The 21,787-nt window shown below is 43.4% G+C and overlaps 1 protein-coding gene across 2 annotated transcripts in view; it reads right to left on the bottom strand.

Moving 5' to 3' along the window:
• CNDP2 (carnosine dipeptidase 2) overlaps positions 1-21,787 on the bottom strand; it is a 171,184-nt gene that overhangs the window by 14,290 nt on the left and 135,107 nt on the right. For both annotated transcript variants that reach the window (XM_086965227.1, XM_086965228.1), the window contains one exon: positions 18,483-18,624. In XM_086965227.1, the coding sequence (XP_086821353.1) occupies positions 18,483-18,624 (142 nt within the window). The remainder of the gene's footprint in view (positions 1-18,482; positions 18,625-21,787) is intronic.

The raw sequence follows: 21,787 nt of genomic DNA, 5'->3' as shown, positions 1-21,787 counted from the left end.
CGCGCGCTCCCGCGCAGCGGGGATGATACTCCTCTTTTATGGTTGGTTAATTGGGCTATAGGGGCGGAGCCGGCAGGGAGAGCAGCCCAGATGACCACGGGCGCGCGGGGGCTCCTGGAACTTGGAGTCCCCCGCCTAGGCTCGCAGCCCTGCCGGTCGGTGGTCGAACAATCAGCAAACCCCTAAAGCCTTAGACACGCTCCTGGCCGCGAAGCGGGACCCGCGAAGCGGGTCCGGCAAGGTGCAGCGGCGGGAGCAGGCAACAGGCGACAGGTGAGGCAGGCAGCAACAAGCACCCTCGGCTCCCTCCTTCTGCTGCAAACGACAGGTCCGTTAAAGTCCTCCGGGTTACAGGATCCGCTGAAAGCGTCGAGGGACGCCGCTTTCACTGTCCAGGTGGGGGCGGAGCCGGCAGGGAGAGCAGCCCAGATGACCACGGGCGCGCGGGGGCTCCTGGAACTTGGAGTCCCCCGCCTAGGCTCGCAGCCCTGCCGGTCGGTGGTCGAACAATCAGCAAACCCCTAAAGCCTTAGACACGCTCCTGGCCGCGAAGCGGGACCCGCGAAGCGGGTCCGGCAAGGTGCAGCGGCGGGAGCAGGCAACAGGCGACAGGTGAGGCAGGCAGCAACAAGCACCCTCGGCTCCCTCCTTCTGCTGCAAACGACAGGTCCGTTAAAGTCCTCCGGGTTACAGGATCCGCTGAAAGCGTCGAGGGACGCCGCTTTCACTGTCCAGGTGGGGGCGGAGCCGGCAGGGAGAGCAGCCCAGATGACCACGGGCGCGCGGGGGCTCCTGGAACTTGGAGTCCCCCGCCTAGGCTCGCAGCCCTGCCGGTCGGTGGTCGAACAATCAGCAAACCCCTAAAGCCTTAGACACGCTCCTGGCCGCGAAGCGGGACCCGCGAAGCGGGTCCGGCAAGGTGCAGCGGCGGGAGCAGGCAACAGGCGACAGGTGAGGCAGGCAGCAACAAGCACCCTCGGCTCCCTCCTTCTGCTGCAAACGACAGGTCCGTTAAAGTCCTCCGGGTTACAGGATACCTCTAGTCATTATTGAGGAAGGGCATCCCATGCTTACAAAGAAGAGGAGAGGATGATGCAGCATTACACAGCATAGTGCTTCTTTCAATAATGTTAAAGATAAGTGTTATACTATAGCCTTATAGCCCGCCGTAGCCGGCTATACCGGCTATTAAAGGCCCGAGCCGAAGGCGAGGGACTTTAACCCCTTCCATGCTGGTGACGAACCCCAGCAGTCATGCACTACGGTGCTCGTGTGCTGATGACGGCTGGGGTTCGTCATGGCCCGCCCGTGTTCGGCCGGCGGCCGCACACGGGAAAAATCGCGGCCGCATCGAAGGGGTTAACGTGACAGCTGGACTTTAATAGCCGGTATAGCCCTGCTACGAACGGCTAGAAGGCTATTAGAACATTCTGCCACTAGAGGGCAGAATGTTCTAACAAATTAAACAAAGGGTTCTCGAAGCTCGAGGGGATATAAATTCCCTCGAGCTTCGAGAAGCTTTTGTAGAACATTGGAATGTTGCTCTGCGGGCCTTTACCAGCCCGTAGAAGCAGGGAGCATTGTCTGCAATGGAGCTCCCAACATTCCGATGTTCTAATATTTCATAATACAACACCAGTAGGATTTAAATAATTTGTCTGGCACCAATCTTTTCAAGAAACATACTTATGTGATCCTAGCTAAAGATACAGTTAAGAATGCTGTATAAATTAACAGAAGAGTTTACAAAAACAGGCTGAACTGCACATGATTAATTTATCCAGAGGGGGGAAATTTCAGCACATTCAGGTATACAGTGCTTGTAGGCAGTTTCTAAGGTAGTTTCTCTATTCGTCACGAAAACAAGTGTGTAGGATAGAGTATTTATAGACACGTTCAACATTTTTTGGAGATGTACACACATAACTTGCATACATTTACTCATTTTGAGAGATTTTTAAAATTCCAGGGAATAAGTTTGAAAAATAAACAAAAAAAAGCAAGCATTGCACATTTCAAAGAATACCCATGCTGACTGTTGCTAGGCAGACCATCCACGGATTAGTGGAAATAACACATTCACTGTTTAGATCCTCCACATTCTAAATGTTTAGTCATATTTGGGGGGAAGGGGGGGGGGGGGGTCGGGAGGACAGAAGATGGAGAGAGATCCCTTCTCGTACATGCCATGTGAGACAGTACCTCTTGGCATGGTTAGCCCCAACTTTTTGCGTGGTATTTGATGTGGTTTTGATTGTAGTGCACAGGATCCCTGCCAACCAGGTCCCCTGTGCCAGTGCTTCTTCCCTAAACATTTTCTACAACTGGCCCTTCGGGCCGGGCTCCTGTAAGTTACTCGTAAATGGTACCTAGGGCATTAGGACTGAAAAGGATCAACTAGAAACCCCTCAGCTAGGCCATGCAGAGTGCCACTGCAATATATGGCTTACACGCCGTGTTAGCCCTAAGGCTGCTCGCCCACACCACCACTAATGGAGCACTTGGAGTATACATTTCGCTGTGTACACTTCTGGAGTATCTATGGATTATGTGCACAGTATAACCACCTCATGGCATACCGTACACCGAGCCAGCTTCCTATTTGCCCGAAACACATAGTGGAGCTGTAGCACTTCTCAATCCTCACTGAACACTTACCCCATCCTTTCTTACAACTTAAATTCGGTGTACCTTTAGGGTGGGAGAAGACCATGGAATGTTTTTTATATACTCAGCTTCTGGTGGGGGAATGCCCTTCCTAATACCCATCCTTCTGACCCTACCATGGGACACATTCAGATCGCATGTTGACATTTACGATTGCAGACAATCTGTTCGGCTTTTAGATTTCCATAACGGTCAGTGCCGTCTAGGTCTTTAATACGCAGGAGGTTGATTCTGTGTGTCAGAGTGTGTCACTTTGTGCAAATGACAAGATGCATAACCAAGCTCCACTTAACTGCATTGAAATGTGAGGGAGTCAGGCCATTGGATAATTAACCAACTCTCTAAACACAGATATGGTTCATAACATAGTAGGTAAATGCATTGTGTTAAAGCAAAGGAAAATTAAGACATTGGATAGTGGTGGCAACGTCAAGGCAGGCAGCATTTAGCATCACAGAAAACAGTATTATAGGAGACATTTATGAAGGTTTTACAATTACTACATAAATGATTACTCTACTTCGTTACATTAAATTAGGACACAAACAGCTGAAATTGCCATCTGGGAGGTTGTCTTTCCCTTTAAAATATTACAGTGCTGTTACATTGTTACTTTAGTGGTAAGAGGCTGGTTTGTTTTACTAACTAGGTCAATACGAATTTGATTCTGATGCAATTTAAGCAAATTGGTTAAAAAAAAAATGATTTGGGAGACCGTGACTGAATGAAATGATGGGTGTTCTCTACAATAACCTATGGCAGCCAGACACCAATGCTGTGCGGTTCTCTCAAGTCAAACAAGAATATGGGACAATTACAGATAATGGAATACCCAGAGGGTGGGGGAGAGTACAGTGGTGTGTGTGGCATTAATCTGTTTCCTGCCATAGAAAACAGGTTCCCAAGCCACAGAAGTAAGGCCCTCATTTGTAGGGAACTGAAAATCCTCATTATTCTGTAGGAAACTCTAAATATGGAGTAGACCTCACCGGTGAACTACCTCCATTATAGGGATAACATGGAGGAACTTCTGCTAGTGCTTTCTAGTCAAGATGCAAACTTTCTTAAAGTAAAGTGATTGGTGGATTTTCAGTTCTCGAAATTCTAACTGAAGTCAGTTGCCCACTGTTACCACATCATTTCTGATACAAATTATTATTATTATTATTATTATTATTATGTAGATGTTGATAAGTTCAGTTATTACACCGGCAATTGCAGTATTACATAATACACTAAACAAGCATTGGCATAGCCAATAGGTCTCGCTTTTGGGACCGTGTAAGCAAGTATAATACTTCATGTTTACAATTACTTCGTATTTAGGATGCAGTAAATGTAAACGTAAAGTCTTAAACATACTTTTTTTATTTTTTTACTTGCAAGGTCCCAAAGGCGAAACCTATTGGCTATGCGCTGGCTCAGGCGAGACCTAAAAATGGTATAGGAGTTTACTGAAGATCTAAACGAGAAGAAAAGGACAACTCCCACCAAGATCTGTGATCAGCAGTAACTATTTTCTAGAAGCCCCAAATGTCAGTCTCCACTCAAGGGTCCAACCACCCTTTCTGTTGCTGGTCTCTTCCTCATCAACAGAAGGCAGTTTAACTAGGCCACAAAGCAACTTTACTATTGTCTCACACAATCGAGTAACCCCAGAGGCATTTAATTACCCTCTAAGGTAGTACTTCCTAAACTTTGTAGAACCACAGCCCAAATTTTAGAATGACAAACTTTTGTGACCCATCTAACTTGAACGGACATAAAGTGGGCAATTTTTTAATGTAACTAATGCATCGTGTGCTGAGGCACTCATTTACAGACACCGCATTTTCCACTGAAATGGGCACTACATTTGCAAAATTAATTTTTCTGATAAAATTATATTGCACACAAATGGTGTGAGGAAATCAGGTCCAAGTAAATATTTACCATTTGTCCATCACTCAAAGTGACTTGATTTGTTTTGATCCTATTAAAATCGGTTTCCATTTCAATTCAGAATTGCAAAAAACATGCTCAACGTTTGCTTTTGTAATTGCTGAATGTGCACAGTTAATGTAAAGGTATTTACATTTTGTCGAGTTACAAAAATGGCATCCTACAGCAATTCCTTTCACACTCCCTGTACCCCAACAAAACTGCCTCAAATTGACTTTACTTCTCTAAATGCAAAGTGAGAGGAATAGGTATGGCTGGATCAAAGAGATAGGGAGCGAATTATGTGAAGGGTGAGATGAAACAGTTTAAGTATGAGCGAAATGGGCAGGCGAAAGGGACTAGCAAGAAAGATATGATAAAGAGAAAGCAAGCATGTAGGATCCTCTGCCATAAAGGTCCAAGTGTGACTGGACAGAAAGTCTCACGATTGGCCTGACATTAATGTGGTCCAATGCACGACTTTCACGTGGTGCTACAGTTAGTGCATTGATAGGGAAAGGGGCATAGTCGTTGCTTTGTGACAGGTGGGATCTGCCTTGCGTGTCACTGACTGCAGGTTAGTGAAGTGTTATGTGGCTGCAGAGAACAGGATGCGTGGGAAAGGTTGTTTGAGAACATGTGGTGAGTGGGTGGTGTCTTAGTGTTAGCCTTCAAAAGAGCAGCGCAAGAACTGGGTGACAGAAAGTGGACAGCTTTGCCAGGGAAGTGGGCCATGAGACTTGGCCATATTGGTGCTGGAAAGGATAGCACCAAGCTTGCAATACCCACAAGCAAGCACATTGCTCACTATATCCCTGGCACTGTACCTTCTATAAATTAACACATGGCTGGAGATCGTGACAAGCAGTCTGAACGAGGATTTCCACACTCACTTAAGAAGTCCATCAGCAACATTCAAAGGGATCAAACTACAGGGTCATCCACGCAGAAGGGCGAGGATAGGTTAGATGTGGGTGCCCTTCACTCTTAAAGGGACAAGAGCTGCCTTTGAAGTGGTACTAAAAAAAGGTAGAAATGTGCCACAACTCTTTAACAAGAAAGATAGCATTTACCAAAATACTGGGTACCGGTGATAGTCATAGGACGTTCGCCCATTCTACCAGTATGTCTATTTGCTCACTGCAGAAGGTGAGTGACCGTGCTAAAGCTTGCAGACTGACTGGTGAGCAGGTATCCCAGCACCTGCCACTAGGGCATGAATGACAGTGGCATCGAGTGTTATATTCTTAGAGTTAACCACATAGGTACTCACAGATATTTGCCATGGGGTCACAAAGTACAGTATATGGTGTGACCAAGGGCCGCACTGATGCCAGCAGGGTGGAGGTAGGTGGGCTGGGATTGAGTAATTAAGACAAAATATATATTAAATAAATGGGAAAGCAATTATTTGCAGGTTAATAAAGGTTTGACCTGTTGTGAATATTAGGGCACAGCAACAAAACAGAAGCTTGTGCTGCTATTCACCAGGGGGACCGCATGTAAATGTTGAGGGCCGCAAGCGGCCCGCAGGCGTACTTAATGTGTTCCAGAAACCTAGCTATCTGTATGGTCAATACTTTGGTTTATGTACAGACAGGGCTTTGAGTGGGCTGGGTCCTGCCAGTGCTAAGAAGGGTCCCTATCAGGCTCTCCATTTTTACCCTCAGGGTAAAAAATATAAAAAACCTTAACTCTGCAATAGTAGAACCTGCCACTGTCTTTGATGTAACTTCAAAGACTCGTTTTTCATAGCACAAACTTAGCGCGCTTTTCATGAGCACTGGTTACATTATACAAAGGCATATTCATTTTTTGAATTGTAGGATGTTGATTGAGCCAACATGAGGCTTGAACCTGCTTTCTCAGCTCGCAGGTCAGCTCCTTTAGCCTTACACCACAACCTTGCCCTCAAGTAGCATTTTCAATATTATATTCAACAAAGTGATAGTTGTTGGTGCTGTCAATAGGTAGAGGGCAATAGAGGGAAAACATGGCGGCCGGCTAGGAAGCGGGTCGCGGACGTCTGAGAGTGGTGATGTCGGCCTGCGAGGAGCGGTCAGTTGTTTAGCGGATTTCACATACCTGAAGGAGAGCGGAGACGCTGCGGGCATCACGGCGAGTTACCGGCTAATCTTGGAAGCCGTTTGTCGGCAGGATTCAGGGAACCGACAGCGGATGGCGGAGAGCTCGGCTCTGCAATCCGCCGAGAGTGAGGGGGCGGAGTCACGCCATTTGCCGGCCGGGAGCTGGGGGAGAGCGGCGCTAGGAGTAAGCAGAGGGCGAAGAGTGCTGGCAAAGATTGGAACACCGACTAGTGGCGGCAGGGGTCGAGGAGTGGAGACCCTTACGATCAGCCCCCCGCAGCATTGTAGCAGTGTCCAGACTGGAGGAGCAAATCTCGGCGAGGAGCAAGTAAGCAAGGGGGTGAAAGAGGGCGGAAAAATAACAAGATATCAGCTGAGGAGCAATAGACCAGAGAGACAGGGTCGTTTGTTGGAAGTGAATAATCTTGACAATTTACAAGGGGGTTCATCCTCTCTTTCAGTAGAGTGTAAGAAGGGTGATAAAAATGAGGGGATAAAAGGAGAAACATTTTCTAAACCTACTTTTTCTCCCTCAAAGAAAGAGAAAAAAAGAGACAAAAAAAAGAAAAAGAAAAAGCTGGATTTAAGACTCCAATAACTCCTTCACTCAGTTCATACTTTAAGCCTGTCCCTAAAGTTTTGGTCTTGAAACCTGGTTCCACTTCCCAGCTCCATCTTAGGGCTGAAGAGGTAGTAGAGAAAGCCGAACAGGATTGGTCAACCCTCTTAACCCCTAACAGGTTCTGGACACAGAAATGGAGGTAGAAAATGCTGTTAGCCTTGACGCAGACCTAGCAGAGCCATCTACCAATCAGATACTCCAATCTAACACATCAGATTTATTAGCGGAAAGTTCAACTGTGGTCTCTACTGAATTGGGAGAGAATGCGGGAGAGGATATATTTACAAGGAAAGATGAAACTTCAGTTAAAGGGAAAAAAACTTCCTCAGAAGAAACTAGTCCTACACAGCAAGAGACATGCTTCAGCGGATCTGTCCGTTATGGAACTCTTAAGGAAACTGGAGCAAGATATTCATCTAGGTTTTGAAGCCTCTAAAAAGAATCAAGAGCGTATAAGTGCCACATGCACTTTGTTAGAGGACAAGATCGATAAATTAACTACCGTATACGTGCAGGACAGATGGAATCTGAGATGAAAATGGTGCAGGGAAGATTTTTGGATAACCGCAAAGAGATAGACACATTATATTCTCAGGATAGAGAATTAGATGAAAGGGTAGAAAGATTGGAAAACATGCAAAGGCGCAACAACCTCAAAATTCTTAAACTTCCAGAAGGGAAAGAGGGGACAGATATAAAGACTTTTGTTGTGCAAATGCTAAAAAAAGAGCTATCACTAGATGAAACTGAGGAGATGTTGGCCCGAGACATTCAACGAGTACATCGCGACCCCTTTAGACTGAATTCAGACCGGGTAAAGCCAAGAAAAATTCTGATCAACTCTGCAACATACTCACTGAAGGAGAACATTTTGCAACTTGCTCTAAAGAAAAAGTCTATTTTGATAGATGGGGTATCAGTGGACATTAGGTCGGATCTGTCTCCAGCTACAGCGAATAGGCAATGGGAGATGGGAAAACGATTGACACCCTTAAGGGAGATAGGAGCTACGGCCCAGCTAAAATTTCCCGCCTTCTTAAAGTTATGTGGCATAACAAGATGTATACTTTTCGCACAGTTGATGAAGTAGATGCCTTTTTGGATGTTACTCAAGTAGCATAGAAAGTAGCATAGAAATAGAAAACTGACCAATGTATATGTAAAAAATAAATAAGTGACATCACCACTGAGACGTCCACTGGCCTGGGCCATGGGAGTAATGGTTGGGTTTTCCGGGGAGGGAATTGAGAGCGAGGGAGAGGGTCCAGGGAGAAAAAAAAAATATTCCTCATGAGCTATCTTGCTGTGTTCTAATTAGAAAGGAAATCTGGGCACTATATGATAAGTATGATGAGCAGGGTTAATAAAAAGGAGCTAAGGTTCCTCACTTGGAATGTTAATGGGCTCAGAGTCAAATCAAGAAGATTACTAATTTTGAAATATTTAGAGGACTCGCCAGCACAGGTTATTATCTTGCAAGAAACACACTTAACACAAAAGGAATGTAAGGACATATTCACTACTCAAAAATGGATTGGAAATGCTATTTACACATCCCAAGACTTGGTTACAAAGGGAGTGGCTATTCTGATTAGAAGAGGATCTGATATAGTAGTTGAAAATAGTCTAGTAGACAGTAGAGGGAGATGGGTGATTTGTAAGCTACGATTGCCGGGTGAATCGCTAGTAGTAGTTGGATATTATGGTCCGAATACAGACGATCCTACAATTTTAGAGATAATTGAAGTGGAGCTATTGGAATTCTCCGGTAAAATTGTTATGGCAGGAGATTTCAACACAGTATTAGATGGCAAGCTGGATAGAACTGGTAATCCTAGGGCAATAGTGAATAGTAAAATGACTGCTAAGGTTAAGTCAGTGATGGTTCAGCTAGGGTTGTGTGATATTTGGCGACTTAAAGCAGCACAGCAGCTAGGATATACGTTTGATAATAAAAAATACAAACATAATTCAAGGATAGATTTTTTTCTGATAGACACTAGGTTGAAAGAGCGAGTAATCAATGTAGACCATATAGGGGCACATCTATCAGATCATTCTGCCGTGTGTTTAAACTTAAGTTTGGAACCAGAAGAGACGACCCCGGTTTGGAGATTAGATCGCACAATTTTAGCTGATGCAGAAGTCTTAGAAAGTCTTAAAGAAGAAATACAAATTTTTCTGGAGATAAATCTGGGATCAGCTAGAGAAGACATAGTGTGGGAAACATGCAAAGCATTTATGAGAGGTAGAATGGGAGCTCTAGGAGCAAAAAAACGTAGATTATATTACAGTCAAGTCTCTAATCTAGAAAAAGAGATCCGAGAGTCTGAATTCATTCGAATATCTCAGGGATCTACTATCTCAGATGGCCCATGCGAGAGAAAACTCTTAGATTTAAAGGTTCAACTCACTGCAACACTTACCCAAAGAGTTAAAGAGAGATGGGAAGCGAGTCAGTTGGCACACTTTTCATATGGAGAGGGATGTGGTAAGCTACTAGCGTGGAAAGCCAAGAAAGATGTCACACGGAATCAAATTAAGGAGATTAAGAAACCAGGGACAGATCAAGTTATTACAGAAAATAAACAGATTGTAGAAGCGTTTCAGCAATACTTCGCAGATGTTTATACAGAGGACCTTTGTCCAGATAAGGTTGAGATTGAGTCCTGGTTGCCTCTAATACAACCGCTCGCAGATGAGGATATGTTGGAATTAAATAAGGAAATAACTCAAGAAGAGCTGATGAAAGTTATCAAGGAAGGGAAAAGAGGGAAAGCCCCTGGGCCAGACGGTCTACCTGTAGAAGTATACAAAGCTTTAGGAAATACGGTGGTCCCCACTTTGTGTCATTGGTATAACAAAATTTTTAGAGGGGAAGTGGCAATCCCAAGCTCATGGAATGAAGCAACTATTGTTTTAATACTTAAACCAGGGAAATCTCCAAAAAGTATGGATGCGTACAGGCCGATTTCACTTTTAAATTGTGATTACAAATTCTTTTCCAAAATCCTAGCTGATAGGCTTGGTAAAATCATTCATAAACTGATTCATGAAGATCAAAGAGGTTTTATTAAGAAGAGATACTTAAAAGATCTTACTTTTGCATTGATAGGTATGATAGATTTAGCCTCTAAATATGAATACCCCTTGGCAGTGATTGCGTTAGATGCTGCCAAGGCTTTTGATCGAGTCAATTTTGTATATTTAAAAACTCTTTTGCACCATCTTAATTTAGGAGATAAGTTCACACAATCTATCTTTTCTTTGTACTGTGCACCAACATCAAGAGTACTTGTAAACGGAACCCTTACGCTTCCTATTAGAGTAATGCGGGGCACCCGACAAGGATGCCCCTTATCACCGCTGCTCTTCAATATATATATAGAGCCTCTTGCATGCAAAATTAGAGCTTCAGTAGAGATACCCCCCTTTGTTGTGATGGATTGGTCCAAGAAACTTGGGTTATATGCGGACGATATTATTGTTTATTCTACTAATTTAGTTGGATCTTTGGAAAATTTAGTGAATACGACAAAGGAGTTTGGTAAGATTTCTGGATATCAGTTAAATCAAGATAAAACTGAAATAATGACTTGGAATCTTAACACTGAAGGTGTAAAAATAACAAAAGAAATGAGGTATCTGGGAGTTAGGATTACTCAGAAAATTGAGGATTTGGCAAAAACTAATTTTGATAGGGTGAAGAAAGAGGTTAGTGACACGTTAAAAGGCTGGATGAATCTACCCCTGTCAATATATGGAAGATCCAATCTTGTAAAGATGGTGATTGTACCTAAGATTACTTTTTTGTTTGAGACTATTCCGCTGGGCTTTAAAAAGGAATGGCTGGCGAAGCTACAAAGCATGATAACATCGTTTATCTGGGCGTCAAAGACCTCTCGAATCTCATGGAAGAAAATAAGGAGGAAAGTGGAAAAAGGAGGGTTGGCGGCTTCGGACATACGAATATATGCATGGGCTTTTTGTTTAAAAAACTGCAGGATGTTGTTGGGTACCCCTGCTAGTTCTCAGATCGGAGGACTTTTTGAGATAATGCTGAAGAGATCAGGTCATCATGAGTTTGGTTTTTTGTATAAGTTTGGAGACCCTAAGTTTTTCAAAAAGGTGAAACTCAAGACTTTGAGAGACTTGGCTGAGATATGGTATAAGATCAGGAAATTATCTAAACTTTCGTATTTCAGCTATAGTGCCCCAATATGGGATTCTCCTGGAGCCCCTTCTTGGACAAGAGATGCGCTTGCTTTAAATTTGAAAAAGGAACCTGATTTGCAAAGGTGGAAGGACTTGTTTCCAGACGGCAATTTAATTCCTTGGGGTATTTGCCAGCAAAAGTGGGGCCCAGTTTTTTCAAAATATAAATACTTACAGATTCAAAGCTGGGCAAGCCATTTGGAAGCAGAGATTGGAGTGGAAAATGAGTTTGAGTCAAAGTTGGAGACAGGGGCATTCGAGAAAGAAGTAGCTTTCTGGTATTGGCGAATACTAGATATGGAGGATGGAACATTTGATCTACCAGAGACCCTGTGGAAGGAAAGCTTGCCAAGGATCGAGACAGAAGACCAATGGCAAGTAACTATGTGCATGCTATATAGAATTGTTAAACCGGCAAACCTTAGGCAAAATCTTTTGTTTACTATCCACAGGGCATACTGGTCTCCGTATAGGCTCTCTAAATTTAAAGATGGAGGGATTGTTGGATGTCCAAAATGTAAAGCTCCAAATGTTGATGACCTACACATGTTTGTGTCTTGCCCAATTATCAAGAAATTCTGGTTTGACGTGAGTAATTCTCTCTCCAAATCTTTGAACCAACCCATTGAGGTAAGCCCTGAATTAATTATTACTGGGAGAATTGATTTACAAAATAGATTTTTGAATAATAATGTCAGACTTATTTTTTATGCTATGTTGTTAGCACGTCGAGAGATATGTAAACTTTGGGTCTCACCACTTAGCTAAAACCCAATCTAATAAAGTGGGGCTATGAGGTACATGGCTAAGCTTGATATGTTAGACCGATCTAAAAGAAATAGAGGATTTTGGATACCCTTCCTGCTAAATTTTGGTTAAAGTTAAGTTTATGTTAAAGTCCAATGATTAAGCCCGTGCCTGTCTCGCTGGTATATGAACCATCCCAGGACGATAAAAAGAGTTGGTGGAAGACACACATGTTGGGTCAGGGGGTGAAGAAGGATAGTTTAGAGGAAGGCCAGGCCCAAAAATATGTGTTGTCTACGCCCCATTACTCTAAATCCAGCCTAAGAGATAATAACAGCCCAGTGGTGGATTAGAAAGAAGAATGGGCGGCAAGACGGCAAATGAGGATTTAAAAAAAAACAAAAAAAAAACCACAAAGTGATAGTTGTTGCTTATTTAACTTATGCAACTAACAATTGACAAAGCCAATAGCCCTGGCTTGTTGTAGGTGTAATGATACTTGTTGTGTTATATATCTGGATAAATGGACAGAAACACCAAAATACCAATTGGGCGGCACACTATACTCAGCACAGATCTTTAGCTTTTGTGTTTTAAGCTACGCCCTTCATTTACAGCACCCACACCCTTATCAGAGTCCCCCCCCAGTTTTTAAATCCCAGTTAAAGCCCTGAGCACAGGTATAGATTTATTGGTGCTGCTTTTGACCTGGGGCTTATCTAATCAGTTCACGAGCCGGTCGGGTACACAGCAACCTTTGGGACAGTCAGAGAAGCCAGTGATCCTGGACCATCGTCGCTTCGACCTAGTCTGCCGTTGCAGTACCTGGGCAGAGCTGCACTAGAACACTCTGCGCTTTTAACGCAGATGTACTGAGTATCTGCACTCATTTATTTCCTAACTTAGCGTACCTGCACCACTCCGCAATTGCGCAATACATTTAATAGAATAGCGGCAGGAATTGTAAGTAGCAAACAGGTAACTAGGGTAACTCTAGGTCACTGATCTCACTCCATTGGAAACAGTTATACATTTTGCAGGGCGCTCCGCTATGCCAGAAAAAATATTTACCAGTATATCAAAACAAATGCCAATGCTGAGAAAATAGTTTTTAACTCTACACATTACATGAGTAGCTGTTTGGAATCAAGCGCAAACAACTTGCTTTAAGAAATAGCAACATATACATTTTTATTTTTTATTTTTTGAATTCTTCACTTATAACCATATTTTTTGGTGCATGGAAATACAAACAGTTTTATATATACAATATATACAGTGGTAATAGAAAGATAATGCAAAAAACCATTTACACACTACAAACAATCTTGGCCATTCAGTCATACAACACAATCATACAACATGACTAAACAAAAAATAGGTCTCCGTATCAAATGGACTGTTGTAATAAACTGATGGAAAGAATCCCTTTGCGCTTTAACAATTTTGATGTCTTTAAAGCAGGCTAATCTCAAAGAGTGTCCACATCTCTTTCTAATATTTGAGACACCGTTATGAAATAAATGTAGGCCAGATACAGGACTGAGCTGGTCGACGCGTTTCGAACCCCTATTACTGGCGGGGTTCTCCTCAGGACCAAAATGGGTTCTTAAAAGCTTGGCCAATAGTCCAAACGTAAAGTGATTGGATCCAAGTGCAAGTATTTCCAAAGAGAAGTGCGCGCGGGGGCCGTTAAGACGATGGCGTCTGGATCGCCATGGCTTCCCTGTCTCTGTTTTTCGCTAGGGACGGTTTACCCCGGTGGGGATGCTTCTGCACTTCGGACGAGCGTGCGGGAGAGTTCACCTTCGCTCACTGGAACAACCGCGGCGGTTACTTCCTGTGTAAATGGTTTTTTGCATTATCTTTCTATTACCACTGTATATATTGTATATATAAAACTGTTTGAATTTCCATGCACCAAAAAATATGGTTATAATAAGTGAAGAATTCAAAAAAGAAAAAGAATAAAAATGTATATGTTGCTATTTCTTAAAGCAAGTTGTTTGCGCTTGATTCCAAACAGCTACTCATGTAACGTGTAGAATTAAAAACTATTTTCTCAGCATTGGCATTTGTTTTGATATACTGTTAAGTTTGGCTCAGCCGGGCTGAGTTATGAGTCAAGGCCCTTGTGTGTTTTTAGAAAAACTATTTTAGCACACAGTTTCATCTCCTGTACAGACTGTACTGCAAACACGGCACATTAGCTGTAACAAATTATTCAGAGGGCCTCCGTAATGCGGTTTACTGTGCTCGAAGCAAATGAAAGGATCACAAGGAACAAAACGTAAGCATACACAAAAATAATTAGAATACTGTCCATTTCAAAGAAAGGGAAGGCAGTGACAAAACTAAACTAGTCACCCGTTACTGCATCCACGGTAAGGGTGCAATAAAAATATGCGTCTTCCGTTTTAAGTACAACTCCTGCAATGATGGAGGGAGGGGGGCACAGAAAACAACGGAGTTTAGGGCAGGTGGACTAAGAAAGCTACCATTCCTGCACGTCAACATTTTAATTACTCAAAATAAAAACAAGAGCCTAAGATTCCTGGAAACCACATACATTCTTCCCTGTGCCTTCCTACCTGGCTTAGAGTTAGCAGAGTTGGAGGAGGCCAAGAGCTCGAACACACTGCAATTTTATCCGGTGCTGTGACGTGCGTGATCACGTACACTCAAGAAGCATTCTTGATAAACAGTTAGGATTTTCCCATCCAATCCAAAACTAGAGTACAGTCTCTGAGCCACTCCAACCAATGAATAACGCAACCAAAAACATTTGTCCAATCCGGCTGTTGTAAATGAATCTAGGACCCTAGTGTAATTTTCCCGATTCATGGCCTTATAGGTATAAATTACCCGATCCTTATATAGGCATAGACATCATTACCATATTTAGACTGAGCCTATGCAGCCCAAACACGGCATGGCTACTTCCACTAAGTTCCGAGAATCAACAACGATTTCTTAGAGAATCCCGCCTTCAGCAGCTAGGGACTTCCCCTCGCCTGAATACTAATTTATCTAGGAAATTATGGAGTTTTCAAAGAACTGAGTCTTTGAGTGACGTTATTAAGTCCAATCATACGTCAAACTCGACACCTTCAAAGTATAAAAATGCCTACATTTGCCCAGACAAACACATGGTGGTTTGGAGCAGATCGACTAACTACTTTCCAGACGCCCTGCAGCAGCAAGTGCCCAAGGAAGCCGACCCTCCAGCTGACGCACTGAGAGACGCCGTCTTTTCTCTTGCCGAGAAATCCAGCTCCAGTATTTCCAGGCTACCCTTGCAGGTTGCTGGGAAATAGAGTCCTGAGAGAGAGAGATCAAATACCTCCTTCATTCTAAAACCAAGGTACTCAGAGCTGATTAGACCCTTAGAGAATTCTTGGATAGATCCTTGGCAGAGAAATACTAAACCTAAGCTACTCCTCACTTACTTCTTCCCTGGTACTAGATTTAGGTTAGGTACACTGGGGTAGGCGCATTTTAGTAGCACCAGTTGAGTACTTTTAGTCATTAACTAGAACTAGACTATTGTTTAGTTAATTAAAACCACAACAAATTTCCTTTGCACTTGTGAAACAATGTTTACATTTAAATTAATTTAAACACATATTCAATATTTGCATCTAGGTCAAATTCAAGTACTCGTTTAAAAGGACAATGAAAATAAAGTTTCAGAAAAAACAGTACAGTTTTAGAGGGATTAGTTAATTTTCAAACGTTTTTCAAAAGCAAGCAGAAACTTTACAATCTTACAGTTAATTTGTGAGTCCGTAGAGTCCAAGCAACCTATAATAGCTGACCTGCAGGTACGTAATCCCTTAATAAAATAATTCTTTAAAAGAAGCATTCGCTCCGGTTTCAACTTTGTACAATGGCAAATATGAATGATGTCTCTGATATAATCACAGAGCCGACAGGCAATGGATCCCGGATGTTTTCAGGCTGGTACGTCAGCCAACGTTGGATATTTTCCAAATCTTAAGAGCCATCAACTTTTTTTTGATAGTCATTATTTTATTACTGTATGTATTTTATAAGTTTTAGGCAACTTACGGCTTAGAAACCATATCATGCTTTTACAGTACTACGTTATAATACTTTTCGTATTATATGCCCTGTACTTTATAACCAGTATTACGATTGTAGCAGTACATTACTTATGCTTAAGAAAGAAGACTGTTCAATAAATACCTTTTATTGAATACGCCTGTCTCTATTTTCTCAGCACCTCTGATGAAACGAAGCATGCACGATTGACTGAGTAAAATAGTTATCTATTGTTTCCGCGACTCTAGAGATGGATTTCTTATTCTTGGGTAACAAAGTTGTCATGTTTATGCGGTTGTCAAACTAATCCCTTATTGTTTATTCGATAAAGTTTCTAGTGACCTCTGAGCTAGCTGGCCCTCACAATTAAGTTTAATATGTACGATAGAGACCTAGTCGACCTCAGTCCTACATCTAATCTATAGTATGTTATTCTAATGCGCAGAGCCTATTGGGAATATAGGAACTACACTGCCAGAAGCAATCTCTAACCAATCCATGATTTGTACAGGTTCCAGACACTAACAGAATGTTTACTCGTACAGGATTGGATGTAACCGTGGTGGGTGACACAAGAAGATTTGGGTTAGTCGTATGATTATTGTAAAATCTTTGCCTATATAGAATGTCACTGGCAGTGAAGTACTCCCGACAAACAGCAAATTTCTGCTTTTAGCAGTTTGCTAGGGAACATTCTGCAGAGGTGTTACTGATCTTGTCCTCTGCATAGAATGTTCCTATTGTGAATTTGATGATAAACGACCCTTCCCTTTGGAAGTGGTTCATCTTTGTATGGTATTCTGGAGTCACTAAAGAGAGAGTGACTATGGCCAGTGAGGACATTGGCTTTACTAAATCAGGAGAACAGTAATTGGAATCGTGCGATCTATTCGGCAAATTGGCCTACTTTCCTAGTTGTAGCTTTCAAATGAACAGTAGTGGCGCATTTAATTTTGCCTTCAACATTGTATAGCTTAGTTGGGTATAACACGTACTATGCAAAGTGCTAGGGTGACCGGAGTAAAATAAACAAGCAAAAGCACGCGCGGGGGAGGGGGGGGATGGGGGTGGCGGGACCAGCAGCGATAACTTACCACATGGCATTGCCGCTCGCTCCCGTAAGGCAATCACCACACGTGCACGCGTTGCCATTAAAGGCAATGGAAAGCATGCACGTGTTTGGGAGAAAAGGGACCCAAAGGCTACAGGTCTACTATGCAGTGCATGTGCGCTGCGTAGGCGAGACCTAAACAGGACCGACAAAGCTAATAGGTCTAGCCTCTGCAAGAGCCATTGGCTTTGCCAAAATGTTTTAGCCATGTTGTGTACCAGCGATGCTGCTGATCAGCATGGCTAAACGTGAGTGCAGTAGAGCAGAGGGATGAAGAGTGAAATAAAATGGAGTAGAGGGGTGTAGAGTAGCATAGAATGTTGTGGTGTGACGTAGAGTGTAGTACAAGTCGTGAGTGGCATAAAGTAGCGTTGAGAAGTGCAGTAGGGTGGAGAGGTGTACAGTGAGGGGTGTAGAATGTCTGAGTTGCATAGAGTGCATTGATGTAGAGTGAAATGGCATCGAGTAAACTGGAGTAGAGGGGCATAGAGTGCAGCAGTGTCGTAGAGCAGAGTGTCTGAGTCGAATGGAGTGGCATGATCAGAAATTACCAGAAAACAAATTGGAACGAGGATGATAAGATTCCCTGGTAATTCCTCATTTCTCTGGGAAACTATAGGGTTAAATCTATAAAATATAGTAATTCTGCACTCTCTGTCCAAAGTTATCCCAATAGGCAAGTAGTCAGTGTGAATATCTGGATGACAAATATTAGTTTCTGGGAAATGTTAAGATTGATGATCCTAGTAGAGAAAAAAGACAATTTTCCTTCATTATGTCTCCACAAAACCTTAAAATGGATTCCCAACATCAATTATAATTTAATAAATGTTTGAAAAATCAAAGCTATTGAAATTAATAAAATAATCAAGTAGGTATGAATTAATAATAAACAAAAGGATCACATATAGAGTTGACATTTGTAATGCCACAATGACCAATAATTGAAGTCATACTGGCAACCCAATGCATGGCTATTTTAATTTTTTTGGGTTGGTCAAAAAATATTGTTGGGTGGTAGAGACTCAATCGTCCTTTCTCAATTTACCTGTTTTCATGGCTTTTCTTCCAGCCATGAAGTGAGGATGGTTGAAATCGGCCACCCACGGTCTACCTCCATGACCCAAGTACACATTAAGCTTGTTGGGACTTTCTTGCTGAGCAAATCGTTTTGTCAAGTGATCTTGAACCTAAAAACAATGAAAGTGGATACAGAGTTAGTTTAATAACCAGATTGGCCAGCATTGGAAAAAACTAAGTTCCTAGAGTACAAATATACATTCAAAGGATCACAAAAATCTAAATCTCAAGCACAAAATACATAGTTAAAAACAACCAAACTTATTTCCCAATAGCTGTGCAGTCCAATTTTAGATTCATTATTGTAGGAAAGTTGCCGTTTAGACATTGTCACCCCCACTTTTTTGCGTCTTAGTCGGTGAAATTTTGACAGACCGTGCACTAGGTTCCGACTATCCAGGTCCCCAGTGTCCGATCTCCTCCGGAAAACTGTACAATTATTCCCCCAATTGGTAAGGCCTTTAGCACCAATGTACGTCCCTAGTAAATTGTACCCAAGGTACCTAGAGCAAGGGTACTAAAAAGGATCCCCAAGAGCTGAAGAATGTATTGTGCCACACTAAGGGAACCCTCCCCCCAACTCACACAGACTGCCTTTGCAGGCTGTGCGTCTTGGTGCAGACAAAAGTGAAAATACGACATGGCCCACATTCTGGTGTGCTGTGCCTTCAGACACTGAATGCAGTATAGTTAAGTGACCCCTACAGCAGGCTGTACGCAGGGTGCACTATACTGCATGTGTGGACATATCTGTGTGGGCAAATATGCCCCCTGCTGGCCAGTCCAATCACTGCCAGTGCAAGAGACCAGGGCCACCATTCTAAATACATGCGCTGAACACTGCTGTAAAACAAGTTCCCCAGCTACAGGATTGCTTCACTGAATCCAAAGAGGTTTGGTATCAAGCATCTTGTATTAATAAACCCACACAGAGTCCAGATGGATTTTCAATACATGCACCCAGAGGGCACCTCTTTAGAGGTGCCCCCTGAAAACCTACCAACTACTAGTGTGCTGGATGACCGGTCTGACAGGGTTATGTTCACTTGCCCCAGGAAGTGGTCATATAGGGGTGTAGTGACTCCAGGAACAAGTTGCCAGCAGGCTACTACACTTCCAACACCGTGAAAGCTAGTATTTAGGGGAACCCCAGGCACCAGGAAATCAGATCCTGCCGACATGAAAGAAGAAGACGGATGCTGAAGAGTAGCAAGTAGTAAGAACAGTAGGCCGCAACAGACTTGGCGCCAACCACACCAGCCTGTTTAATGACCTTGACAATTGCACCAGAGAGGACTTGTCCTGCAGCAGGCTGTGCCTCAAAAGCCTGGGAGGACTTCCAGCCTTCACCAAAGATCCAGAACTCCTCTGGAGTAGCGGAGATGCTCCCCTGCAGGTATCTCAGTAGAGCTGCGAGGACTCCAGACCACCAAATACCAGACAATGAAAAGCACCACTGCACCCAGGCCCCCTAGCCACAGTTGAAGTGGGCCAACAGTGCCAGCATGGTCCCCAGACCATTCAGCTCCAAAGCACACCTGGGGTTTACCAACTACGGACTTCCTGACCACACCTGCAGCTCCCTCTACCGCGAGTTTCTCCAGTGACAGAAACCGGATACCTCAGGATACCTCTGCACCCAGTCACCCTGGCCAGAAGAGATGGCCAGAGGAGAAGAGGACTAAAGGTCTCACCACGTCTGCATTGCGGTACGGGAGTTCCCTTGTTGGTTCAGCCAGACACCCCATCCCATTCTGCTGCCTATTATTGACCGGACCGATACCATGGACTTAAACAGGGCACCAACGTTGTATTGCACCTCTGCACCCAGACGCCCCAGTGCTGCCAGAGGGGATCCGTGGGTGCTGCCTAGGACCCTACCCTGGAAAATTGGTCTTGTAAGTCACTGTAGAGTACCTGTATGCAGTATAGGTCTTTCATCCATATGATAACATTACTGCTCCAGAAATTGCACGAAGTGTTGACTTTTAAAAACTGAAACATTTTTTCCGACCGGAAACATACTTACCATGATGAGATTGACTGTGTGAATGCAGCAGATGACACTCCTCTCTGATAAGCCTAAGGCCGGTCGACCACACTGCCCCCTAAGAGAGCACCTTGGAATTGCTGGAGCAAGCCACAGTCCACTTCAAAGGGATACCTGGACTCTGCACAGCGTACCTCTTTTTGGTATACTATATAAAGACCCGTCTTCCTACAACTATGTCAAAGAAGAGAAAGGGGCTGCGATAAGTTAGCCTGGTATAGGATGTCCACTAGTTTTAGTGGGCAACCTGTACCCTTCTAATTGTCCCTTATTGATGGTGGTTGTAAAGTGAACCTTATAGAAAGCTATCCTAGGGGTAGCAGTGATGCGCAGTCTTCAGGCTAAGGCTACAGAGAGCGAATTAAGAGTTGTTTTACCAATTTTAATCCCTTGAGTACCAAATGAAAGCACACCACACAAGGTATATAACAAATATTTATGTATTTATTCTAAAGACAACCCCTCTGCACTCTGTATGAGGTCAGAGGTAAAAGTACAATACAAGTTACTTAATTAGCATACGATCAGTTGCACAGTATACGTTTTGCCCTAGGGGCCTCACAAACCATATACTAAAAGAGTGGTGTAAGAACCACGTGGGAATTAGAAAGCAGGCTTGGGGCTGTAGAATCGCTGGGGTTACTCTACTCTAAACAACCAAAGGTTAGGATGTAGGAGGCCCACGGGAGCCGCGTGCAGTGACTAAACACTGCAGCGGGTTACCATTGACTTTCTATGGGAAACAAACAAGTTACAAATTTACCATTTAAGGACACTTCTAAAACTATGATGGAACCCTGTTGGACTAGACACTAGGAGGTCCAACAACCTCGAGCCTACCAGAGTATTCCTGTAACCTCACCCACGGAAGCAGGGTGCATAGGTCTCTTTTGGTATCTGGTTTTGTCTTAGATTTCAATGGAGATCTGCAAAGAAGTGCTGCAGGCGACCAGAGGAAAAGTGTCAGGTGGATCCAAGGGTGAATCGAAGATCTGTAGAACCTGAAAGCAGAAGGGACAGAGTCCGGGTCACTTGCCAGTGACCAGGGCGGGGCTAGAAGTTGCCACCAGATGTCGGGTGAATTCAGGCGAGAAGGTGAAGCTTTTCTCTTCAGCCACGAGGACCAGGAGGCGTCGACGACCAGGAGCTGGATTCGAGCTGTCCCACGAAGGATCTAGATGACTGCGGCGTCGGTATCCAGATTGGACCAAACAAGCCTTGTC

The sequence above is a fragment of the Lissotriton vulgaris genome, chromosome 4_1 (assembly GCF_964263255.1).
Source record: "Lissotriton vulgaris chromosome 4_1, aLisVul1.2, whole genome shotgun sequence".
In the NCBI taxonomy this organism is placed as follows: domain Eukaryota; kingdom Metazoa; phylum Chordata; class Amphibia; order Caudata; family Salamandridae; genus Lissotriton; species Lissotriton vulgaris.
This window is presented reverse-complemented; position numbering and strand designations above follow the sequence as displayed.